This window comes from Artibeus jamaicensis, unplaced genomic scaffold (genome assembly GCF_021234435.1).
Source record: "Artibeus jamaicensis isolate MK-2021 breed Jamaican fruit bat unplaced genomic scaffold, CSHL_Jam_final contig_65, whole genome shotgun sequence".
Taxonomy (NCBI): domain Eukaryota; kingdom Metazoa; phylum Chordata; class Mammalia; order Chiroptera; family Phyllostomidae; genus Artibeus; species Artibeus jamaicensis.
Window position 1 is genome coordinate 3455300 of NW_026521913.1, and position 19810 is coordinate 3475109.

The 19810-nt window shown below is 39.4% G+C and overlaps 1 protein-coding gene across 1 annotated transcript in view; it reads left to right on the forward strand.

Moving 5' to 3' along the window:
* The window catches only part of CFAP61 (cilia and flagella associated protein 61), a 430478-nt gene that overhangs the window by 70801 nt on the left and 339867 nt on the right, over positions 1-19810 (forward strand). The window contains exon 7 of the mRNA XM_053670941.1: positions 17551-17683. Within this exon, the coding sequence (XP_053526916.1) occupies positions 17551-17683 (133 nt within the window). The remainder of the gene's footprint in view (positions 1-17550; positions 17684-19810) is intronic.

Below are 19810 nucleotides of genomic sequence, written 5' to 3' on the forward strand. Positions count from 1 at the left end.
ACTGTATAGACTCCACCAAAAAGCTGCTTGACCCAATAAATGAATTTGGCAAAACAGCAGGTTACAAAGTCAATATATAGAAATCAAAGGCATTTTTGTACACCAGCATTGAAATACCAGAAACAGAAATCTGGAAAAAAAATTCCATTTGTGACAGCAACAAGAAAAATACCTAGGAATAAACCTAAGCAAGGAGGTTAAAAAACCTGTACTCAGAAAACTACACAACACTGAAGAAAGAAATGAAGAAAGACAGAAACAAATAGAAACATGTACCATGTTCATGGATCAGAAGAAGTAACATCATCAAAATGTATATACTACCCAAAGCATTTTATAGATTCAGCAAAATCCCTATTAAAATACCAATGGCATACTTCACAGATATAGAACAAACACTTCAAAAATTTATAAGGAACCATAAATGACCCTGAATAGCTGTAGCAACTTTGAAAAAGAAGAGCAAAGTAGGAGGAATCACAATACTTGATATCAAAATGTATTACAATGTCACTCTAATCAAAACAGCTTGATACTGGCATAAGAATAGACACATGGACCAATGGAACAGAATAGAGAGCCCAGAAAGAAACCCATGTCTTTATGGTCAGTTAATATTAGACAAAGAGGGAAACAGCATAAAATGGAGCAAAGATAGCAATGGAAATCTCTGCAGGAGAAAGAAAGGAGCTCCTACCCTTTGCGACAGCATGGATGGAACTGGAAAGCATTATGCTAGGTGAAGTAAGCCAGGTAGTGAAAGACAAATACTATATGATCTCACCTTTAACAGGAACCTAATCAAGAAAACAAGTGGACAAGCAAAATATAACTAAAGACACTGAAATTGAGAACAGGCTGACAGTGACCAGAGGGGAAAGGGGCGGGAATTTCAGGGGAAAGGGGTGAATGGTTTGCAGGAACAAGTATAAAAGACACATGGACAATAACAAGGGGGAGTGGAAATGGAATGGAGTTGGGGAGGGCTTGTGGGGTGGGCTGGGATGGGGGTAAAAGGCAGAAATCTCTACTTGAACAACAAAAATAAAAACTAATGGTGAAAAAAAAATACCCAAGTGAGTAAAGTATAGCCAAAGACATTGAAATTGAGAACTGGCTGACAGTGATCTGAAGTAAACTAACAAACAAACAAAAATACATAAAACAGACTGACAACTGCTGGAAAGGAAGCAGGGTGCAAGGTAAGTTGTAAAAGATGGTGAAGGGATCAATCAAAGAACATATATACACGATGCATGGACATGAACAACAATATGGGCATTGACTTGGGGAGGGGTAAGGGTGGAGCTGGGTAAGGAGAAAACGCAGGAACAACTTTAATAGCATAAACAAAAATAAAATTAAAAACAAAAAATTATATTTTATTGACTATACTATTATAGTCCCAATATTTTTCTGCCCTTTATCCTCCTACTCCATGAACTGTTGCCCCTTACCTCCCACCACTTCCTCTCCTCCAGAGTTCATGTTCATAGATTGTACATGTAAGTTCTCTGGCTTCTCAATTTCTTATACACTTCTTAACCTCCCCCTGACTACTTTGTGCCTGCCTATTCTACTTCTTATTCCCTGGACCTTTCCCCCATTGTCCCCCTTTTTCTAACCACTAACAACCCTTCATGTGATCTCCATTTCTGTGATTCTTTTCCTGTTCTATTGGTTAGTTTTAGTTTTTGTTTTTTAGGTTCAGTTGTTGATAGTTGTGAGTATGTTGTCATTTTACTGTTCATATTTTTGGTCTTTTATTTCTTAGATAAGTCCTGTAATGTTTCATACAATAAGGGCTTGGTGGTGGTGAACTCCTTTAACTCGACCTTATCTGGGAAGTACTTTATCTACCCCTCCATTCAAAATGATAGGTTTGCTGGAGAGAGTAATCTTGGATGGTGTTCCTTGCCTTTCATGACTTGGGATACTTCTTTCCAACTCCTTCTTGCCTGTAAGGTATCTTTTGAGAAATCAGCTGATAGCCTTATGGGAATTTCTTTATAGGGAATTCCTTTATAAGTAACTGTCTCCTTCTCTCTTGCTGCTTTTAATATTCTCTCCTTATCTTTAGTCTTATGTAACTTAGTGATGTGCCTTGGAGTGCTCCTCCTTGGGTCCAATTTCTTTGGGACTCTGCAGGCTTCCTGAAATTTCTGGAAGTCTGTTTAACCAGATTAGGAAAATTTTCCTTCATTATTTGTTCAACTAAGTTTTCCATATCTTGCTCTTCCTCTTCTCCTTCTGGTACTCCTGTGATTTGGATGTTGGAACATTTAAAGTTGTCCAGAGGCTCCTGAGCCTCTCTCTCTCTCTCTCTCTTTTTTTTTTTTTTGCATTCTTGTTTCTTCATTTTGTTCCAGTTGGATGTTTATTTTTTCTTTTGTTCCAAATCGTTGATCTGAGTCCCAGTTTTCTTCTCTTCACTGTTGCTTCCCTGTATATTTTCCTTTATTTCACTTTCTGCAGCCTTCATTTCTTCCTTCATTTTGTGACGGAGCTCCACCAGTCTGTGAGCATCCTGATTACCAGTGTTTTGAACTTTGCATCTGATAAGTTGGCTTCTCCTCATTGCCCAGTTCTTTTTCTGGAGTTTTTTTCTGCTGTCTGTCTCTGTCCCTCCTACCATCTTGTTGAATGTTTCTTCAACTCCTTGGTATTTGGACTTCTATGCAAATGTTTCTCTGGCAGTTCTGGTTGTTTTTTGTTTTTAAATTGGTTGTTTTTTTTCTTTTGGTTGTGCGAGGAAGCAAAGCATTTCTGCTGTGCTTCCCTGTTGGCCTCCTCCTCTGCCTTGTAATATAGTTTGATGTCAGGTGCTATGATCTTTCTTACTTTATTCTTCTTTCTCAAAATTGCTGTGGCTATTTGGGCCATTTATGATTCCATATAAATTTTTGAAATGTTTGTTCTATATCTGGGATATATGTCATTGGTATTTTAATAGGGATTTTGTTGAATCTATAAATTGCTTTGCATAGTATGGACATTTTGATGATGTTAATTCTTTCAATCCATGAACACAGTATATGCTGCCATTTATTCCTGTCTTCCTGAGTACAGGTCTTTTACCTCCTTGGTTAGGTTTATTCCTGGGTACTTTATTTTTCTTGTTGCTATAGCAATGGGATTTTTTTTCCTGCTTTCCGTCTCTGGTATTTTATTGTTCGTTTACAAAAATGCCTTTGAGTTCTGAATATTGACTTTGTATCCTGCTGCTTTGCTAAATTCACTTACTGGGTCGGGTAGTTTTTTGGTGGACTCTATAGGGTTTTCTAGGTACACTATCATGTCACCTACAAACTCACAGTTTTACTTCCTCCTTTCTGATTTGGATGCCTTTCATTTCTTTTTCTTGTCTGATTGTTGTGGCTCAGACTTCCAATGCTATATTGAATTGAACTGGTAAAAACAGACATCCTTGTGTTGTTTCTGATCTTAGTGGGAAAACTTAGTTTTTGCCCATTAAGTATGATGTTGGCTGTAGGTTTTTCATGTATGGTCTCCACTATGTTGAGGTATGCTCCTCTACTCCCACTTTGCTGAGTGTTTTTCTTATAAATGGGCACTGTACTTATCAAATACTTTTTCTGCATCTATTGATATGATCATGTGATTTTTGTCTTTGCTTTTGTTTATGTGATAAATTATGTTTACTGATTTGCAAATATTATCCTATCCTTGCATCCCTGGGATGCATCCCACTTGATTATGGTGTATGATCTTTTTAATATATTGCTGGATGTGGTTTGCCAGTATTTTGTTGAGGATTTTAGTTTCTATCTTCATCAGTGATATTGGCCTGTAGTTTTCTTTCTTTGTTGTATCTTTATCTGGTTTTGGGATTAAGATGATGCTGGCCTCATAAAAAGAATTTTGGTGCTCTCTAGTTCTTGGATTTCTTGGAACAGGCTTAGGAGGGTAGTGGTTAGCTCTTCCTTAAATGTTTTGTAAAATTCTCCTGCGAAACTGCCTGGTCCAGGGCTTTTGTGTGCTAGGAGGTTTTTTTTTTTTATTGCTGTTTCAATTTCACCTGCTGTTATTGGTCTGTTCAGGCTTTTTGCTGCTTCTTCACTGAGTTTTGGAAGATTATATTTTTCTAGAAATTTATCCATTTCACACAGGTTTTCAAATTATTGGAATATATTTGTTCATAATAACTTTTTACAATTCTTTGCAATTTTGTGGCATCAGCTCTAATCTCTCCTCTTTCATTGCTGATTTTATTTGTATCCTCTCTTTTTTTTTGATGAATGTGGTTATAGGTGTGTCAATTTTGTTTATCTTTTCAAAGAACCAGCTCCTGTTTTTATTGATCCTTTGAATTGTCCTTTTAGTCTCTATGCCATTTAATTATACTGTGATCTTGGTTATTTTTTTCCTTCTACTCACTTTGGGCTTTGTTTGTTGTTCCTCCGGCTTTTGTAGAGGTATGGTTAGGTTGTTTGTTTGAAATGTTTCTATCTTTTTTAGATAGGCCTGTATAACTATGAACTTCCCTCTCAGGACTGCTTTTGCTGTGTCCCATAAGTTTTGTACTGTTTTTGTGTTCATTTTCACTTGTTTTCAGAAACTTTTTGATTTCTTCCTTGATCTCATTGTTAACTCATTCATTGATTAATAGCATGCTATTAAATCTCCATGAGTTTGAGTGTTTTTGAGTTTTGTCCTTGAGGTGAATTTCTAGGTTTCAGGTCCTTTTGGCCTGAGAAGATAGTCTATATGATTTCCATTTTCTTGAATTTGTTGAGGCTTGTTTTGTTTCCTCTCAATTGATCTATCCTTGAAAATGCTCCAAATGCATTTGAAAAGAGTATGTATTTTACCTCTTTGGGATGAAAAGTTATATATATATGTATGTGTGTGTGTGTGTGTGTGTGTGTGTAATATATATATACATATCAATTAAGTTCATTTGATCTAGTGCATCATTGAGTTCCACAATATCGTTGTTGATATTTTGTTTCAAAGATCTATCCATTGTTGCCAATGGAGTGTTAAAATCCCCTATAAATGTGTTGCTGTCTATATCTTTCTTTACGTCCTCCAGTATTTTTCTTATATATATTTAGGTGCTCCTGTGTTGGGTACATATATGTTTATAATGTTTATGTCTTCTTGATGGATTCTTCCCTTTAATATTATGAAATATTTTTCTTTGTCTCTTTTTATGGTCTTGGTTTTGAAGTCTATTTTGTCTGATGCAAGTATTGGTACCCTCTCTTTTTTTTTTTTTCTTGTCCATTTGCTTGGAATATTTTTTTTCAACCCTTCACTTTCAGTCTGTGTAGGTGTTTTGTTCTGAGGTGGATCTCTTGTAGGCAGCATATGTGTTTCATTCAGCTATCTTGTGCCTTTTGATTGGAGTATTTAATCCATTAACATTATTTAAGGTTATTATTGATAGGTACTTATTCATGGTCTTTTTTCTTCCTTCGAATCTGTGTTCCTCTCTCTCTTACTCTTTTTCTTCATCTTCTTAAAGCTTTCTCTTTACCATGTCTTGCACTACTGGTTTGGTGGTGATGTGTTGTTTGAAACTTCTTTTGTCTTGGAAACTCTTTATTTCACCTTCCATTTTCATTGAGAGCCTTGCTGGACAATGTAATGTGGGTGGCAGGCCTTTGCTATTCATTACTTGGAATATCTCTTTCCATTTCCTTCTGGCTTGCAGTATTTCCATTGAGAAGTCATCATCTACCCTTATCGGGGCTCCCTTACTTCCTGTTTCTCTCTCTCTCTCTGCCTTTAAGATTCTCTCTTTGTCTTTGAATTTTGCCATTTTAATCATCATGTGTCTTGGAGTGGGCCTCTTTGGGTTCCTCTTGATTGAGACCCTCTTTACTTCCTGGATTTGTGTGACTTTTTCTCTCATCAAATTAGGGAAGTTTTCCATCATTACTTTTTCAAACAGGGTTTATATCCCTTGCTCCTCTTCTGCTGGTATGCCTGTTCTATGGATATTATTACATTTTGTGTTGGTCTACAGTCCCTGAATCCCTCTTTGTTCCTTTTGAGTCATTTTTCTTTTCCTTGCTCTTTCTGGGAGTTTTTTTCTACCTTGACCTCCAGGTCACTGATTGGATCCTCTGCTTCGTGTAGCCTGGCTTTGATTCCTTCTACTGTGTTCTTCAATTCAGAGATTGTATTCTTCATTTCCTCTTTGCTCTTATTGATACGTTCTGTTTCCTTTTTCATGTTGATATAGTTTGCAGTAAGTTCTGTGCAGTTTCCATATAGTTTTTGGTAATTTCACAGTGAGCTCATTGAGCTTCCTAATAACCATTGTTTTGAACTATTCATTTGGTAGTTGACTTGCCCCTATTCAATTTAGCACTCTTTCTGAGTATTTCTCCTTTCCTTCTGTTTGGTGTTTGTTTCTTTCTCTTCCCATTATTTGTGAGACTCTTTTTGTTTCCTTCTGCTTCTCAAGTTGATGTGTTTGAACTCCCTGAATTTGTGGTTTGAACCACAAAATTGTGGTATGATAGGAGGCCTGTGAGATTCAGTGTTGCAATCTTGACCTCCTGAACTTGATGCTCTTGGGATGCCTTTTGTGCCATTTGTGTTGCCTCTCTGGATGTAATTGGTTTTTTATTATTGTTGGGTTGTCCTTTAGTGGGTCCTTCCTTCCAGCTGGTCGACTGAGGGTCACTCTGCCCACTATGTCTTGTATGCTGTTTTGCAGGTGCAGTCACGTTGTGCTGAAGCTGATTCTTCTGTTTGTCTGAGATTATAAGGCTTCTCTCTGGCTCTTGTTCAGTTGTTTGTCCCTGGTGATTTCTCCCGTTTAGTTGTAATTCCAGATTGTGCCTGGGAGACAGTAGTGTGGCTTCCATTCATGCCTCTGCCATCTTGTGCCCCTTTCCATCAATCCTTTGTAACTTTTAAAATCCTGACATTTTTCAAGTAATAGAAGTGAAATCATCATATGATTTTTTTTATTAAACTGTTAAAATCCATTTCGAAATTGTAATGTGAAGTAAGTTTAGGAATTATTGATTTGATTTTCTTGAAGACCACTAGAGGTCATGAGAGATCTTGAAAAGGAAAAGGTGCTTTGGTTTAGATGTCTGAAGAAAAATGAAAAGGCATCAACTGTAGATTCTCCTTTCCCAAGTTGAAACAGACCTCATGGTAAAAGATTGGTTTAGCCAAAATACACTGCATTCTTTAACACTACCACTGAATTGGATCCTCTGTGAATTTGTTGTTCATTCATTGATTTGTTAAGATATACATATATACAAACTCTGAGGCTTGAAGAAATTCAATATTTATGGCATTTAAAGTGACATCAGAACCAGGTTTTCAGTGCTACACTTTTAAGTCTAGCTGGAGAAATGCAAATTCTCTGTGGATGTGGAAAATACCATCAGATAGAAGAGAGGAGGTCCTGCCAAGATTCTGAATGCTAAGGTGGCATGCTGCTGCTGCTGCTATTGTTATAGTGCTTAAGTATGAACTTTCCATCTGTGAATTTGCAATGGTTTCTTTCCTAGCAAGAAAATGTGTACCCTGTGCACTTGAGGAAAAGCAGCCTGCAGATTTTCCTCTAGGATTGTAATTATACAGCAGAGTGGTTAGGATGCTGAGATGTTGAAGCAATATTAGGGTCTGCCTATCACTAAGAGACCATGCCAGCCATCTTGGAAAGTTTTGTGGATCCCAGGCATCATAATAGTCCTTGAAAGCCCAGCTAGCTGGCATGGTAGAAATGATGAGTGAGTTTGTTCTTTCTTGTCCTTACCTCCCAGGAAGCCAGTGAGAGGCATCAGGTCCCTATCTTTTTTCAACTGACCTTCTCCTGGGTTTAAAGGACATCTATACCCCAAGTGAGGTGTCCTTGAGATTCTGTTGATTTTCTTCAAATTTGTATTTTGCTCCATTTATATCTGTCATATTTTTCAGAGCCAAATGGACATTTAGGTGCCTAAGCAATCAACCAGTCTTTATGGGATGAACCTTTTGTTTCAAAAACAAGTTAAAATAAAATGTTTTCTAACTATATTAACAAGCCCATGGTTGCCTCTTCCAAGCCATGTACTGAATGAAAGCAATAAAGGAATACTGCATTTCACTCAGAGAATGGTATCATTCCAATTGTGTTTTATGTTGTTGAACCTTCCATAGTCATCATGCTGAAACTCTCCTGTGTAGAACAGTCACAGAAGTCATGACTGTCCTCCTCTCTGATCGACAGGTGGTGTTCATTGCCTCGGATTACTCGAATTTAAACATTTTGACAGGTGAATTGTTTTTGGTAGCCAGGGTATTTTTTTTCTGTGGGGCTGGACTTTGTCATATGCCATTTGAGACTCTGTGAGGCTGATGTCATACTTTATCATTAGCACTGGGGGGCTGATGTAAGATCATAAATGACCACTTACCCCATGGAATGCATTTAGTTCCTGAACAAGTTCCTCTTTATCTTTTTTGGGAAAGGACTAACTCTTTAGAACTCTATCATTTAGATTCTTTCTCTTTTTTTTTTCCAGAAGAACTAGTATTTTCCAGAAGAATGATTATGGATAACTTTGTTAATGGGTTGCTGAGGGTTCATGATTAGTCTTACAGTCCAGAGTCTTACCAAACCTTTATTCCTGATTTTTATGTCCATAGGGTAATATATTTGTGTCCATCATATAGTCCATGGAACACATTTTATTTTGGTAGTAGCAAAATAAACAATTTGGATGGTAGCAGTCTTAATCCAATTAAAACGATTAGGGTATTGGATTATTTTCCCATTATTTAAAATAATTATCTCTTTACTAAATTTTGATGCAGACTTTTATAATGTTTCAAAATGGATTTGTTAGCTATTCTTAGAATCTTTTTTTTAAAGCTAGTACCATCCAGGACTCTTTACAGAGTAAAGCCACTTCTGTGAGCACCCTTTTGGCAGTTTGCTAAGTGGGGAAGTGAGCAGTTTCTGGAATGCAGCAGGACTCTTGCAGCTGAGGTCCTTGGTGCTCAGGTAGAGTCAACTGACTGGGGTTTCTGGGTAGTATGATACATGACAGGGTGGGGGCATATAATGTATGCTCAGAGCAAATGCTGCTGAGGGGCTTGCTGCCTACCAGAGTGAACTTGAGAGTATACCATGTATCACCACATTGTACTTTCCCCTTTTATCCTTGTCCCTGGCCCTTTTGTAGATGAGAAAACAAGGTACAATATAGAAGTGACTAGTCAGGTTTCTCAGGAAGTAGAGTCAGATGCTAAGTAGAGGGGCTGGGAAGCTGCCCAGTATGGGGCACCTGTCCCTCACCTGGAAAACAGGCTTAGCAATGGCAGTCCTTACCACTTCAGAGCATGTGGAACACTGGACGAAGTCCAGGGATATGGTAAGGGCCATGCTGGCCATCACTGTTGCACCTGTGCAATGTGTGCAGATGTCAGGCGTCAACAAAACCAGACCCTGGTTAAAGTGGTAAGGACAGATTTTAATCAATAATAACTATTGTGATAGCGAAAAGAGTTCAACATGAACTGAATTCAACTTCCATTTGTACAAAGGTGACTAGGAATTTTAAAAGGGTGAAGGAATAGGGACAGGGTGATAAGGGGCCCCATAGAGTCAGGGAAGTAAAAACATATGTAAAATGGGAACGGGGATTGGTCTATGTGAAACCCATATGAGTTTGCTAACTGGGCACTTACTGAAAGTTGGCTTCCACCCTACCACAGAGACTGGGAGACAGGGGCCCTATCCACAATTGTCTTCTGGAACAAACAGGAAGAATTTTTTTGGCAACCTTAAGCTTTCTTAGAGGGGTGCTTTAATGGGTGCATGGGGGGAAGGGTTGGGTCATCCTAGGGATGTGGCCTTAAGCTGTTAGAAGATATGTTAGTGTTTGTTCAGGTCTTTATAGGCCAAGCTTGAGGCCTAGTTAAGAAGAAGGCTCAGAGCTCTGCCTGGTGTAGCTCAGTGGATTGAGTATGGGCCTGTCAAGCAAAGGATCGCCGGTTTGATTCCCAATCAGGGCACATGCCTGGATTGCAGGCCAGGTCCACAGTGGGGGACACCTGAGAGGCAACCACACATTGATGTTTCTCTCCCACTCTTTCTCCTCCCCTCCCCCTCTCTCTAAAAATAAGTAAATAAAACATTTAAAAAAAGAAGAAGTAGAAGGCTCAGAGTATCCTGGCTAGATTTGAGTCAAGAAGAGAGTCTGTCATAGAGAAGCACAGAACTCCATCTGTCCCCAAAGAGTATGCTCCTTGTTTGCAAACATGCCCTGCATTGACATTAACACCAGAAGTGGCCAGTGAGTATCCAATCATGACCTTGGGTTTCTGGGAAAGAAGGTTGGAGAGTGTGAGGTGCAAGTTAGCCTTGAAGGATGCTGGAATTTGAAATAGGTGAGGAGGTCAAGGTCTTGGATAGGAGAAGAGGTGGAAAGAGGGAAGATGGTGACACCCGCTTCTAGGAACAATAAGTAGATCAACTTGTGTCATTGGTGGTAAAGATGAAGAGGTGTAGGCCTTAAAATTGAAGCTAAGGGCTCTGGCTCATCCCAGAAACAGTGGGAGCTGGCAAAAGCTTTTGAGTAAGGGAGTGAGGTCAAGAAAGCAGGGTTTTAAATGGATTGGTGATAGTGGATGGAGTGGGAAAGTGTATACTATACCTACAGTGGCCAAGGGGCAATTAGTTTCATGATTTAAACTTTTATAGTGATAACCTCTTCCATGAATTGATTATAAATGTTTTTCAGTTGTCTTATTGACTCTTCCTACCTAAGCAGTAATAATGTTAGTTAATAATAATATCACATATTGTTGTTATAATATTTACTGTCTTTGTGGCACAGAGATGTTAAGTGACTTGTTCAAGGCTACAGCTATTAAATCCAGACCCAGCCATTCTGGCTTCCCAGCCCCGTCTGTGACCACTACACTGTATGGTTTATTCTCTAATCTTTTCAAAAGTGTACCATGAGCCTTTGATGAATTTATTGTGGAGCCTCAGTATACCTAGCCACAGGTGACATACGCACAAAAATAGATGGGCAAGCAGTCAAGGACTAGTTTTAAAAAATCAATGCAGAGCCAAAATAGTTTGTGAAATAGTCATGTCTGTCCTAAAAACAGTTGGTGTTTGTTCCTGGTTCCATGTTTTTGACTTACCACTAGAGAATCCTTCTGATGCAAGGCATGTAGAATGGTATTGTTGGGTAACATCATACCCAGGTTGATAGTATAACTAGCAAATATCCTGGTTGCCTGGATAAGGATCCTCTGCTGTCTCTCCTTCCAGGGAGTATTGACAAGAGAATATTAAGAATAAAGTTCAACCTGGGGAGTTATGTTTAAGCTCCTCCTAGTTGTCATCTTCTGTGTATGTGTGGTGTGTATGTTTTTCCCTTCTTGTGCCTGTTGTGGTCTGTTGGCTAGCTCTTTCCTTAGCTCTCAGGTTTTATTAGGCCCAAGACCTAGTTTTCATTTTTTATTTTATTTATGTTGGGGGGGTATCTACATAGTTTATTTACTTATTTTTATTGATTATGCTATTACAGTTTTCCCAATTTTCCCCCTTTATCCCCCCTCCACTCTGCCCCCCAACCCTCCATCACCCCCCTTAGTTTATACCCATGGGTTGTACATATAAGTTCTTTGAGTCTTGTTTCCTATACCATTGTTAACCTCTCCCCATCTATTTTATGCCTACTAATTATGCTGTTTCTTCTCCGTATCTTTCCTCCCACATTCCTCCCTTTCCCCTCCCCACTGAACTCCCTCTGTGTGATGTCCATTTCTCTAGTTCTGTTCCTATTCTGGTTGTTTGCTTACATTTTGTTTTCATTGTTTTTTCTTTTTTTTAGGTTAATTTGTTGATAGTTGTGAGTTTGTTGTCATTTAATTGTTCATATTTTTTATCTTCTTTTTCTTAAATAGATCCCTTTAACATTTCATAAAATAAGGGCTTGGTGATGATCAACTCCTTTTACTTGACTTTATCTGGGAAGCACTTTATCTGCCCTTCCATTCTAAATGAAAGCTTTGCTGGATAGAGTAATCTTGGATGTAGTTCCTTGCCTTTCATGACTTCGAATGATTCTTTCCAACCCCTTTTTGCCTGCAAGGTTTCTTTTGAGAAATCAGCTGACAGTCTGATGGGAACTCCTTTGTAGGTAACTGTCTCCTTATCTCTTGCTGCTTTTAGGATTTTCACTTTGTCTTTAGTCTTGGGCAACTTAATGACAATGTGTCTTGGTGTATTCCTCTTTGGGTCCAACTTCTTTGGGACTCTGTGAGCTTCCTGGACTTCCTGGAAGTCTATTTCCTTTGCCAGGCTGGGGAAGTGTTCAAATAAGTTTTTAGTTTCTTGCTGTTGTTCTTCTTCTTCTGGCACCTCTATAATTCAGATATTGGAACATTTCAGGTTGTCCCAGAGAATCCTCAGCCTCTCTTTACTGTTTTAGATTTTTGTTTCTTTGTTCTGATTTGGTTGGATGTTTATTTCTTCCTTATGTTCCAAATCCCTGTTTAGAATCCTGGCTTCCTTCTTGTCACTGTTGCTTCCCTGAATATTTTGCTTTATTTCATTTTGGGTATTTTTCATTCGTTCTTCCATTTTTCAACCAAGCTCAATCAGCTCTGTGAGCACTTTGATTACCAGGGCTTTAAATTCTTCATCAGATAGGTTGGCAGTCTCCTCACTTCTTAGTTCTCTTTCTGAGGCTTTGCTCTGTTCTTTCATTTGGGCCATATTTCTTTGTCTTGGCACAGCTGATAGGTTGTAAGGGGGCAGGGCCTTAGTTATTCACCCAGGCAGGGCAACCCTCTTTGCCTCACTGCCTGTGTGGGTGGGGCCAGAGAGGAAACAATGCAGTTTGCCTGCTTGTCTTTAGTGCACTTTGCAATAGACTCTCATGTCAGACTGGAAGTATCTGTCACCCAGGCAACCCCAGCCTTAGCCCACAGTCTGCTCTGAGTCTCAGTTTTCCCCTTAAGTCAGTCCCTCCACGCAGCTCTGCTGAGCTCCACAGTCAGCCCTGCCCCACCAGCTGCCTCGCCTTACTTGTCTGGTTGTTTTGGTTGATTTTTTTTGTTAATTCCTCAGTTGTTGGAGTTCCATGCAGTTTGATTTTCTGGCGATTTTGGTGGTTTATTTATTTTAGATTGGTTGTCATCCTCCTTTTGGTTGTTCGAGGAAGCGAAGGATTTCTATCTACATCTCCATTTGGCTGGAACTCCTACTTTTTAAAATATATATTTATTCTCTCAAGGTGCTTATTATTGATGAAACACCAACATTTTTCCAACAGATGAGCCTGTGTCACCAGAGGTAAAGATGTCATCCTGTGAGAAGGTTGGAGGTTTTCACCCAGAGTGCACAGGTTGGCCTAGTTTAAAGCATTTAGATTTGGGGAGTGGAGCTGTGGCAGGATGGGAGGATCTTTTCCAGCAAGGGTTGGAGGAGTCATGGCAGTGCTGGATGAATGATCCAGTTTTGATCTCTTGCCCTTGAGCCAAAGTCTCACTTCTCGACTGTTATGCTTGTGCTTGTGCTTCCTGCTACCACTTTTTGAAAGGAATGCCAATTTAAAAAGAAGATTTTTGAAGTGCATTGTTGGCTTAGTGTGACAGGAGATGGCTGGTTCTAGGACACCTACCTGAGTTCTTATCGTACCTCTACTGCCAACTGTTTCTATCATCTCAGGCAAAGTATTCTATTATCCCCATGAATCTTGCTCCTCTCCATTTGTAGAGTGGGTGCGGTGCCTAACTACTGGGGTTGCTTTGATAATCTGGATAAAACCCTGAGCTTTAATAACATATGGCCCCTCAATAAGTGGAGCTACTATTGATATCAAAGGAATATAATACAAGGTAAAGTAGGATAATGAAGATGGCATAGTAATGAAATAAAGGGGGGGAGAGGTTAAATATTATATATATATATATTTAATTAAGTGTGTCTTTTTAATTCTTACCTGGGGATGTTTTTGTTGATTTTAAGAGACAGAGGAAGTAGGGAGAGAGAGGGAAACATCTATGTGAGAGAGAAACATTGATCAGTTGCCTCTGGTACATGTCCCAATAGGGAATTGACCCTGCAACCTAGGTATGTGCCCTAACCAGGGATTGAACCCACAACATTTTGGTGTATGGGACAATGCTCCAAACAACTTATCCTGTAGGCCAGGGCCAAATGTGTGTATTTTTTTGTTTTTTATTCAAGTATATTTTATTGATTATGCTATTACAGTTGTCCCATTTTTTCCTCCCCTTTTTGTCTCTCCACCTGGTACTCTCATTCTCTCCAGCACCAACCCCACCTTAGTTCATGTTTATGTGTTGTACATATAAGTTCTTTGGCTTCACCATTTTCTGTACTATTCTTAACTTCTCCCTGTCTATTTTGTACCTATCAGTTATGCTTCTTATTCCTTGTACTTTTCCCCCCATTTTCTCCTCCCTATCCCCACTGATAACTCTCCCTGTGAGCTCCATTTTTGTGATTATGTTCCTGTTCTAATTGTTTGCTTAGTTTGTTTTGTTTAGTTTTTTAGGTTCAGTTGTTGATAGTTGTGAACTTGTCATCATTTTACTGCTCATATTTTTTATCTTCTTTTTCTTAGATAAGTCCCTATAACATTTCATGTAATAAGGGCTTGGTGATGATGAACTCCTTTAACTTGACCTTATCTGGGAAGTACTTTATCTGCCCTTCCATTCTAAGTGATAGTTTTACTGGATAGGGTAATCTTGAATGTAGGTCCTTGCCTTTCATGACTTGGAATACTTCTTTTCAGCCTCTTCTTGCCTGCGAGGTTTCTTTTGAGAAATCAGCTGACAGTCTGATGGGAACTCCTTTGTAGATAACTGTCTCCTTTTCTCTTGCAGATTTAAAGATTTTCTCCTTATCTTTGATCTTGGGTAATTTAATTGTGATGTGCCTTGGTGTGCTCCTCCTTGGGTCCAACTTCTTTGGGACTCTCTGAGTTTCTTGGACTTGCATGTCTATTTTTTCTTCACCAAATTGGGAAAGTTTTCTTTTATTGTTTTTTTTCCCTAATAAGTTTACCATTTCTTGCTCTTCCTCTTCTTCTTCTAGAACCCCTGTAATTCAGATGTTGGGACATTTATAGTTGTCCTTTGAATTCTTGTTTCCTCATTCTGTTCTGGTTGAATATTTATTTCTTCCTTCTGGTCCAAATCATTGATTTGAGTCCCAGTTTCCTTCCCTTCATTGTTGGTTCCTGTATATTTTCCTTTATTTCACTTCATATAGCCTTCACTTCTTCTTTTAATTCGCATCCATACTCAATCATTTCTGTGAGCATCCTGATTACCAGTGTTTTAAACTTTGAACCTGATAGGTTGGCTATCTCCTCATTGCTCAGTTGTATTTTTTTCTGGAGCTTTGATCTGTTCTTTCATTTGGGCCATATTTCTTTATCTCAGCGAACCAGGTACATTATAAGGAATCGAGCCTTAGATATTTGCCAGGGGAAGGGGAAACCCACTTCCCTGCATTGTGGCACTGTATGTGGGGGAGGAGTCAGAGAAGAAACACTGTCCCTGGCTTGGCTCTTGCTCTGCTTTCAGTTACTTACCTCACTTGCTACAAGTGAATTGTGCCTTATCAGGTGCTGCCATGGTGCTGATTCCCCAGATGGGTGGGCTTGTGTACATTCTAGGACCCTATGAGTTTTTCCAACCAACTCTCCTATGAGATTGGTAGTTTGTGTCACTGCTGCATCCAGCACAAGTTTTTACAGCCAGAGGTTTTGAGGCTTTATTTTCCCACACTGGAATCCTGGGTCGTGTGGTCTGTCCCCATTTTTCCTTCTGGTTTATCCACACCAAATGTAGGACTGCCTGATCTGCCAGCTACTGCCTTGCTGTTTGCATCCATGAGTCTGTGTTAATTACCATCTCTACCTCTACAACCTCTATGCCCTGGCAGCCTGACTCCGCCCCTCTTAGCAGTCTGGATGAATGTTTCTTCTTTAACTCCTTGGTTGTCAGATGTAGGATAAGTGGAGGCAGTCTGGCTTCCTCACCCAGGTATCTGGGTAACTAAGAGAAGAAGTGTTCCCACAGCCTTGAGACTGGGTCCAATAAACTGTTCCCATAACAAGAAGTGAGCTCACGTGGGCAGAATTATGTTATGTTGTGTTATGTTATGTTAATGTTATGTTATGTTATGTTATGTTATGACAGTTTTCTGGCTTTGTTCCCCTCTAGTACTTAAATGGGTAGGGACTTCCTGCTGGGGCTGATGATGATGAGAGACCTGCAAGGGGGCAGTTACCTTGATGGGTGCCACGCTGGGGAGCAAGGGCCGCAACATGAGACATGCAGATAGACATGCAGCTTGCAACGTGCGTGGCTCGTTTGCCCATGAATGAAGGCATGCCAGACACCCCAATGGCTCCATGAATATTTTTCTGTCTGCATGAATGCCATGAACCTGTCAGGCCTTGAAGGATGGCAGCACATCAGACTTCCATGCAGTTCAATTTTCTGGCAGTTCTGGGTTTTTTTGTTTTTAAATTGTTTGTTATCCTTCTTTTGATTGTGTGGGGAAATGAAGCATTGCTGCCTATACCTTCATCTTGGCCAAAAGCCCATTTATCCCCAAACGTGTGTATTTTTAATAAGAAAAATATTAGGATGTAAATATGAGAACATCCCAGAGGGATAAAATAGAGCACTGAATATAACTGAGAATATACTAAAAAGAAAGGAATGTTAAATATGGCAGTAAAATGTGTCTACGGACCAGCATCACCATACTGCCATATATCTGGTTCTTGGATCCTTTTTCTGCCACACACATGCACTGGTGGTTGTCAAGGTCATTGAGAGAGTCCTGAGAATGGAGCATTTTTGATGTGGATGTCCCCTGGGTGGTGAACACAGCTTCACTACTTTTAAACTAGCATTTCCTCCTCCTTGGTAAGTATTGTAATATCTTAGGAATAAAGTATACCCTGGGCCAGTGTTGAAGAAATGCATAAACAGTGTTCAAATTCTTTATTGTAGTACTTCTCAGAGTCTTTGACCCATAACTATGACACTCCATGAGGGGACCTATAGTAGGAAATTGTTTTTAGACAGTGGAATTCTTTTGGGGGGAGGTAGAGGATTCTAGGGATAATGTCATAGAAGTAGGGTTCTTTGGAACACATTTGGGCCATGCTGCTCCCAGCATCTTGTCCTTTGGCTCATGACAAATGCTGCTCTACATTTCATATGCAGACATGCTGAGTGTGTTCCCTCTGCCTGGAATTTTCCACCCTCAGCTCTTGACATAGCTTCCTCTCCTTCTCCTCATTCATGTCCTCAGAGGGGTCTTCTCTGACCTCTTGAGCCCATCACTCCATCCTAAAGCACTTGTCACTATTTGAAATGTGTGAAGTGATGTATTTGTTATACTTTTATCATCTGTTTTCCTGTTAGAGTGTAAATTCATTTCATTTGCATATTGTTGTATTCCTGGCATTTAGAACAGGGTTTGTCACATAGTAGGTGTTCCTTGGAAAGAAAGAACACTGAAATTCATTAAACCTTTCTGTTAAACAGGGTGGAAGATCATGATGATCTTATGCCAATATTTATGCACCAGGACACAATTCTGAAATCAACTTACGGCGAATACTTTCTGGCTGAACTAATAGAGGCACAAGACGAAGAGAATCATGCTGTCGTATGTGAGGTTAGTAATTAATCCACCTAGGGATACATTTAGTATGAGAAATGGGAGAAATAAATGACGTTGCCTCTGGTTTCACCCAGCACCCCTACAGTTGGCATTCTCTCTTCCTTCCCCATGCCCTTCCAGGTGTTATGCCAAGCCAGCTTCTGAGCTGTGACATCCCACTCCTTCCCAGTGCTAACTGGCTTTAGGTTTTCAGGTTTGTGTGAGGTCCACCCAGATGCCCAGGCTGCTGTAGATTATTTGCTCTGTCTTTAGTGGTAGGGGTTACAGTTAGGGTGAGGGGGAAAGATCCTCCAAGAGTATTTAGGGGGCTTTTCTGGAACCCCAAGATTCCAGAGGTCAGAACTTATAAACCAGCTTCCTGTGGGCAGATGGATTTTGTTTGACTTGCAAAGTAATTTTTAACTATTTGTTTTAAAAAATTTCACCCTTAAAGAAAACTTATAAGCACCCCAATTCCCTAAATGTTAACATTTTACCACATTTGCTTTATTACTCCTTGCTTGCTTTTTCTCTATATCAGTCTCTCTATATAGAGATAGATATTACCATATTTTTGGACTATAAGACTCACCTAGGTTTTAGAAAAGGAAAACAGGGAAAAAAATTTTTAAGCAAAAAATGTGGTCAAATTTTTCATAACATAAATAACATAGTATTTCATTAATACAAATGTAAGCAGAACTCAACAGCAGCATTAATAACCATTATTCCTCCCAAATTTGGGGGGGCTGCATCTTGTAGTCCAAAAAATAGGGTATGTATTTTTATCAACCATTGAAGTGTATTATACAGATATAATGCCCCTTCACCACTAAGTACTTCAGTGTATATTTTCTAAAAACAAGGCTGTTCTCTTTCATAACTGTAGTAGTGATCTAGTCAAGCCATTACCTAATCTATAGACCTTATTGTGATTTTGCTGACAGTCCTCATAATGTCCTCTTTAGCAGATGTAAATCTGGATCATTCATTGAACTCAAGTGTCATGTATCTTTAGTCTTTTGTAATCTGTAACAATTTCCCAGTCTGTCTTTGTCTTTTATGACAATGACAGTTTTGAAAAGCACACAGGTCAGTTATTTTGCACAGTGCTTCTCCATTTGGATTTGTCCATTGTTTTCTCATGGTTTGATTTAGGTTATTATGATTAAATTTGGTTGGATTAATGGCTAGCATTTAAAAATTAGATGCTAACCATTAGCATCTAATGGTTCCCAGTCTATAACAATTGGAATTTCTAGCTTTTCTGGAGAAATCTGAAGGCTTGCCATCAGGGTCTGCTTTTCTGCAGGGACCTGTGAGTTGGAGCTTGGGAGTGACTGTCACTGCAGGCAGTTCAGGGGCCCTGCAGCCCTGGGGCTTCATGACCCCTCAGGCTGGGTGTCTTTCCAACTTTTTACCAGCCTGGCCCTGTGACCCTATCAGTTGTGACCACTGAGTCAGAACTTGCTCTACAAGTGTCCTACTTCTGCAGTGTTTATTCAGGAAGGCTTTACTGAGACCAGAGGTAGAGAAGGTAATTAACAGACTCATGGACACAGATAGCAGTATGGTGATTGCCAGAAGGAGTGGGTAATGGGTGGAGGTAGAAGAAGGGAAAGGGGGGAATAAATGGTGTTAGAAAGAGACTTGACTTGGGGTGATAAATATACAATGCAAGATGATGTGTTGTAGAATTGTATACCTAAAACTTGTATAATTGTATTAACCAATGTCACCCCAACAAATTCAATTTTAAAGAAAGAATGAAAAAAAAGAAAGAAAGATGAAACCCACACCCTCCAATATGTCAGTCATAGACCCAGAGGTCTATGCCAAAGGAAAAGGATGAAAAGGACAAAAAAGAGAACTGGCAAGCTAGGTAGCATTAGTGTGTTTCAGCCCAGAGCAGTGAGCAGGCCTGCCCAGGATCCCAAGTAAATGGTGTGAGCAACTCTGCAACTCTGAGACCATCTCTTATCCTAGTCTCACTCACTCTGGAGGCATTCACAGAAGGACACTCCTCCCTTCCAGAATTGTAGCTAGTGGTAGGTTTCTACTCTGCATTTACCCCCACAAGATTTGATAAAGAATATCCTACTTCTGATTCTTCAATGTAAGTGTACTGAGGTATCTTTAGGT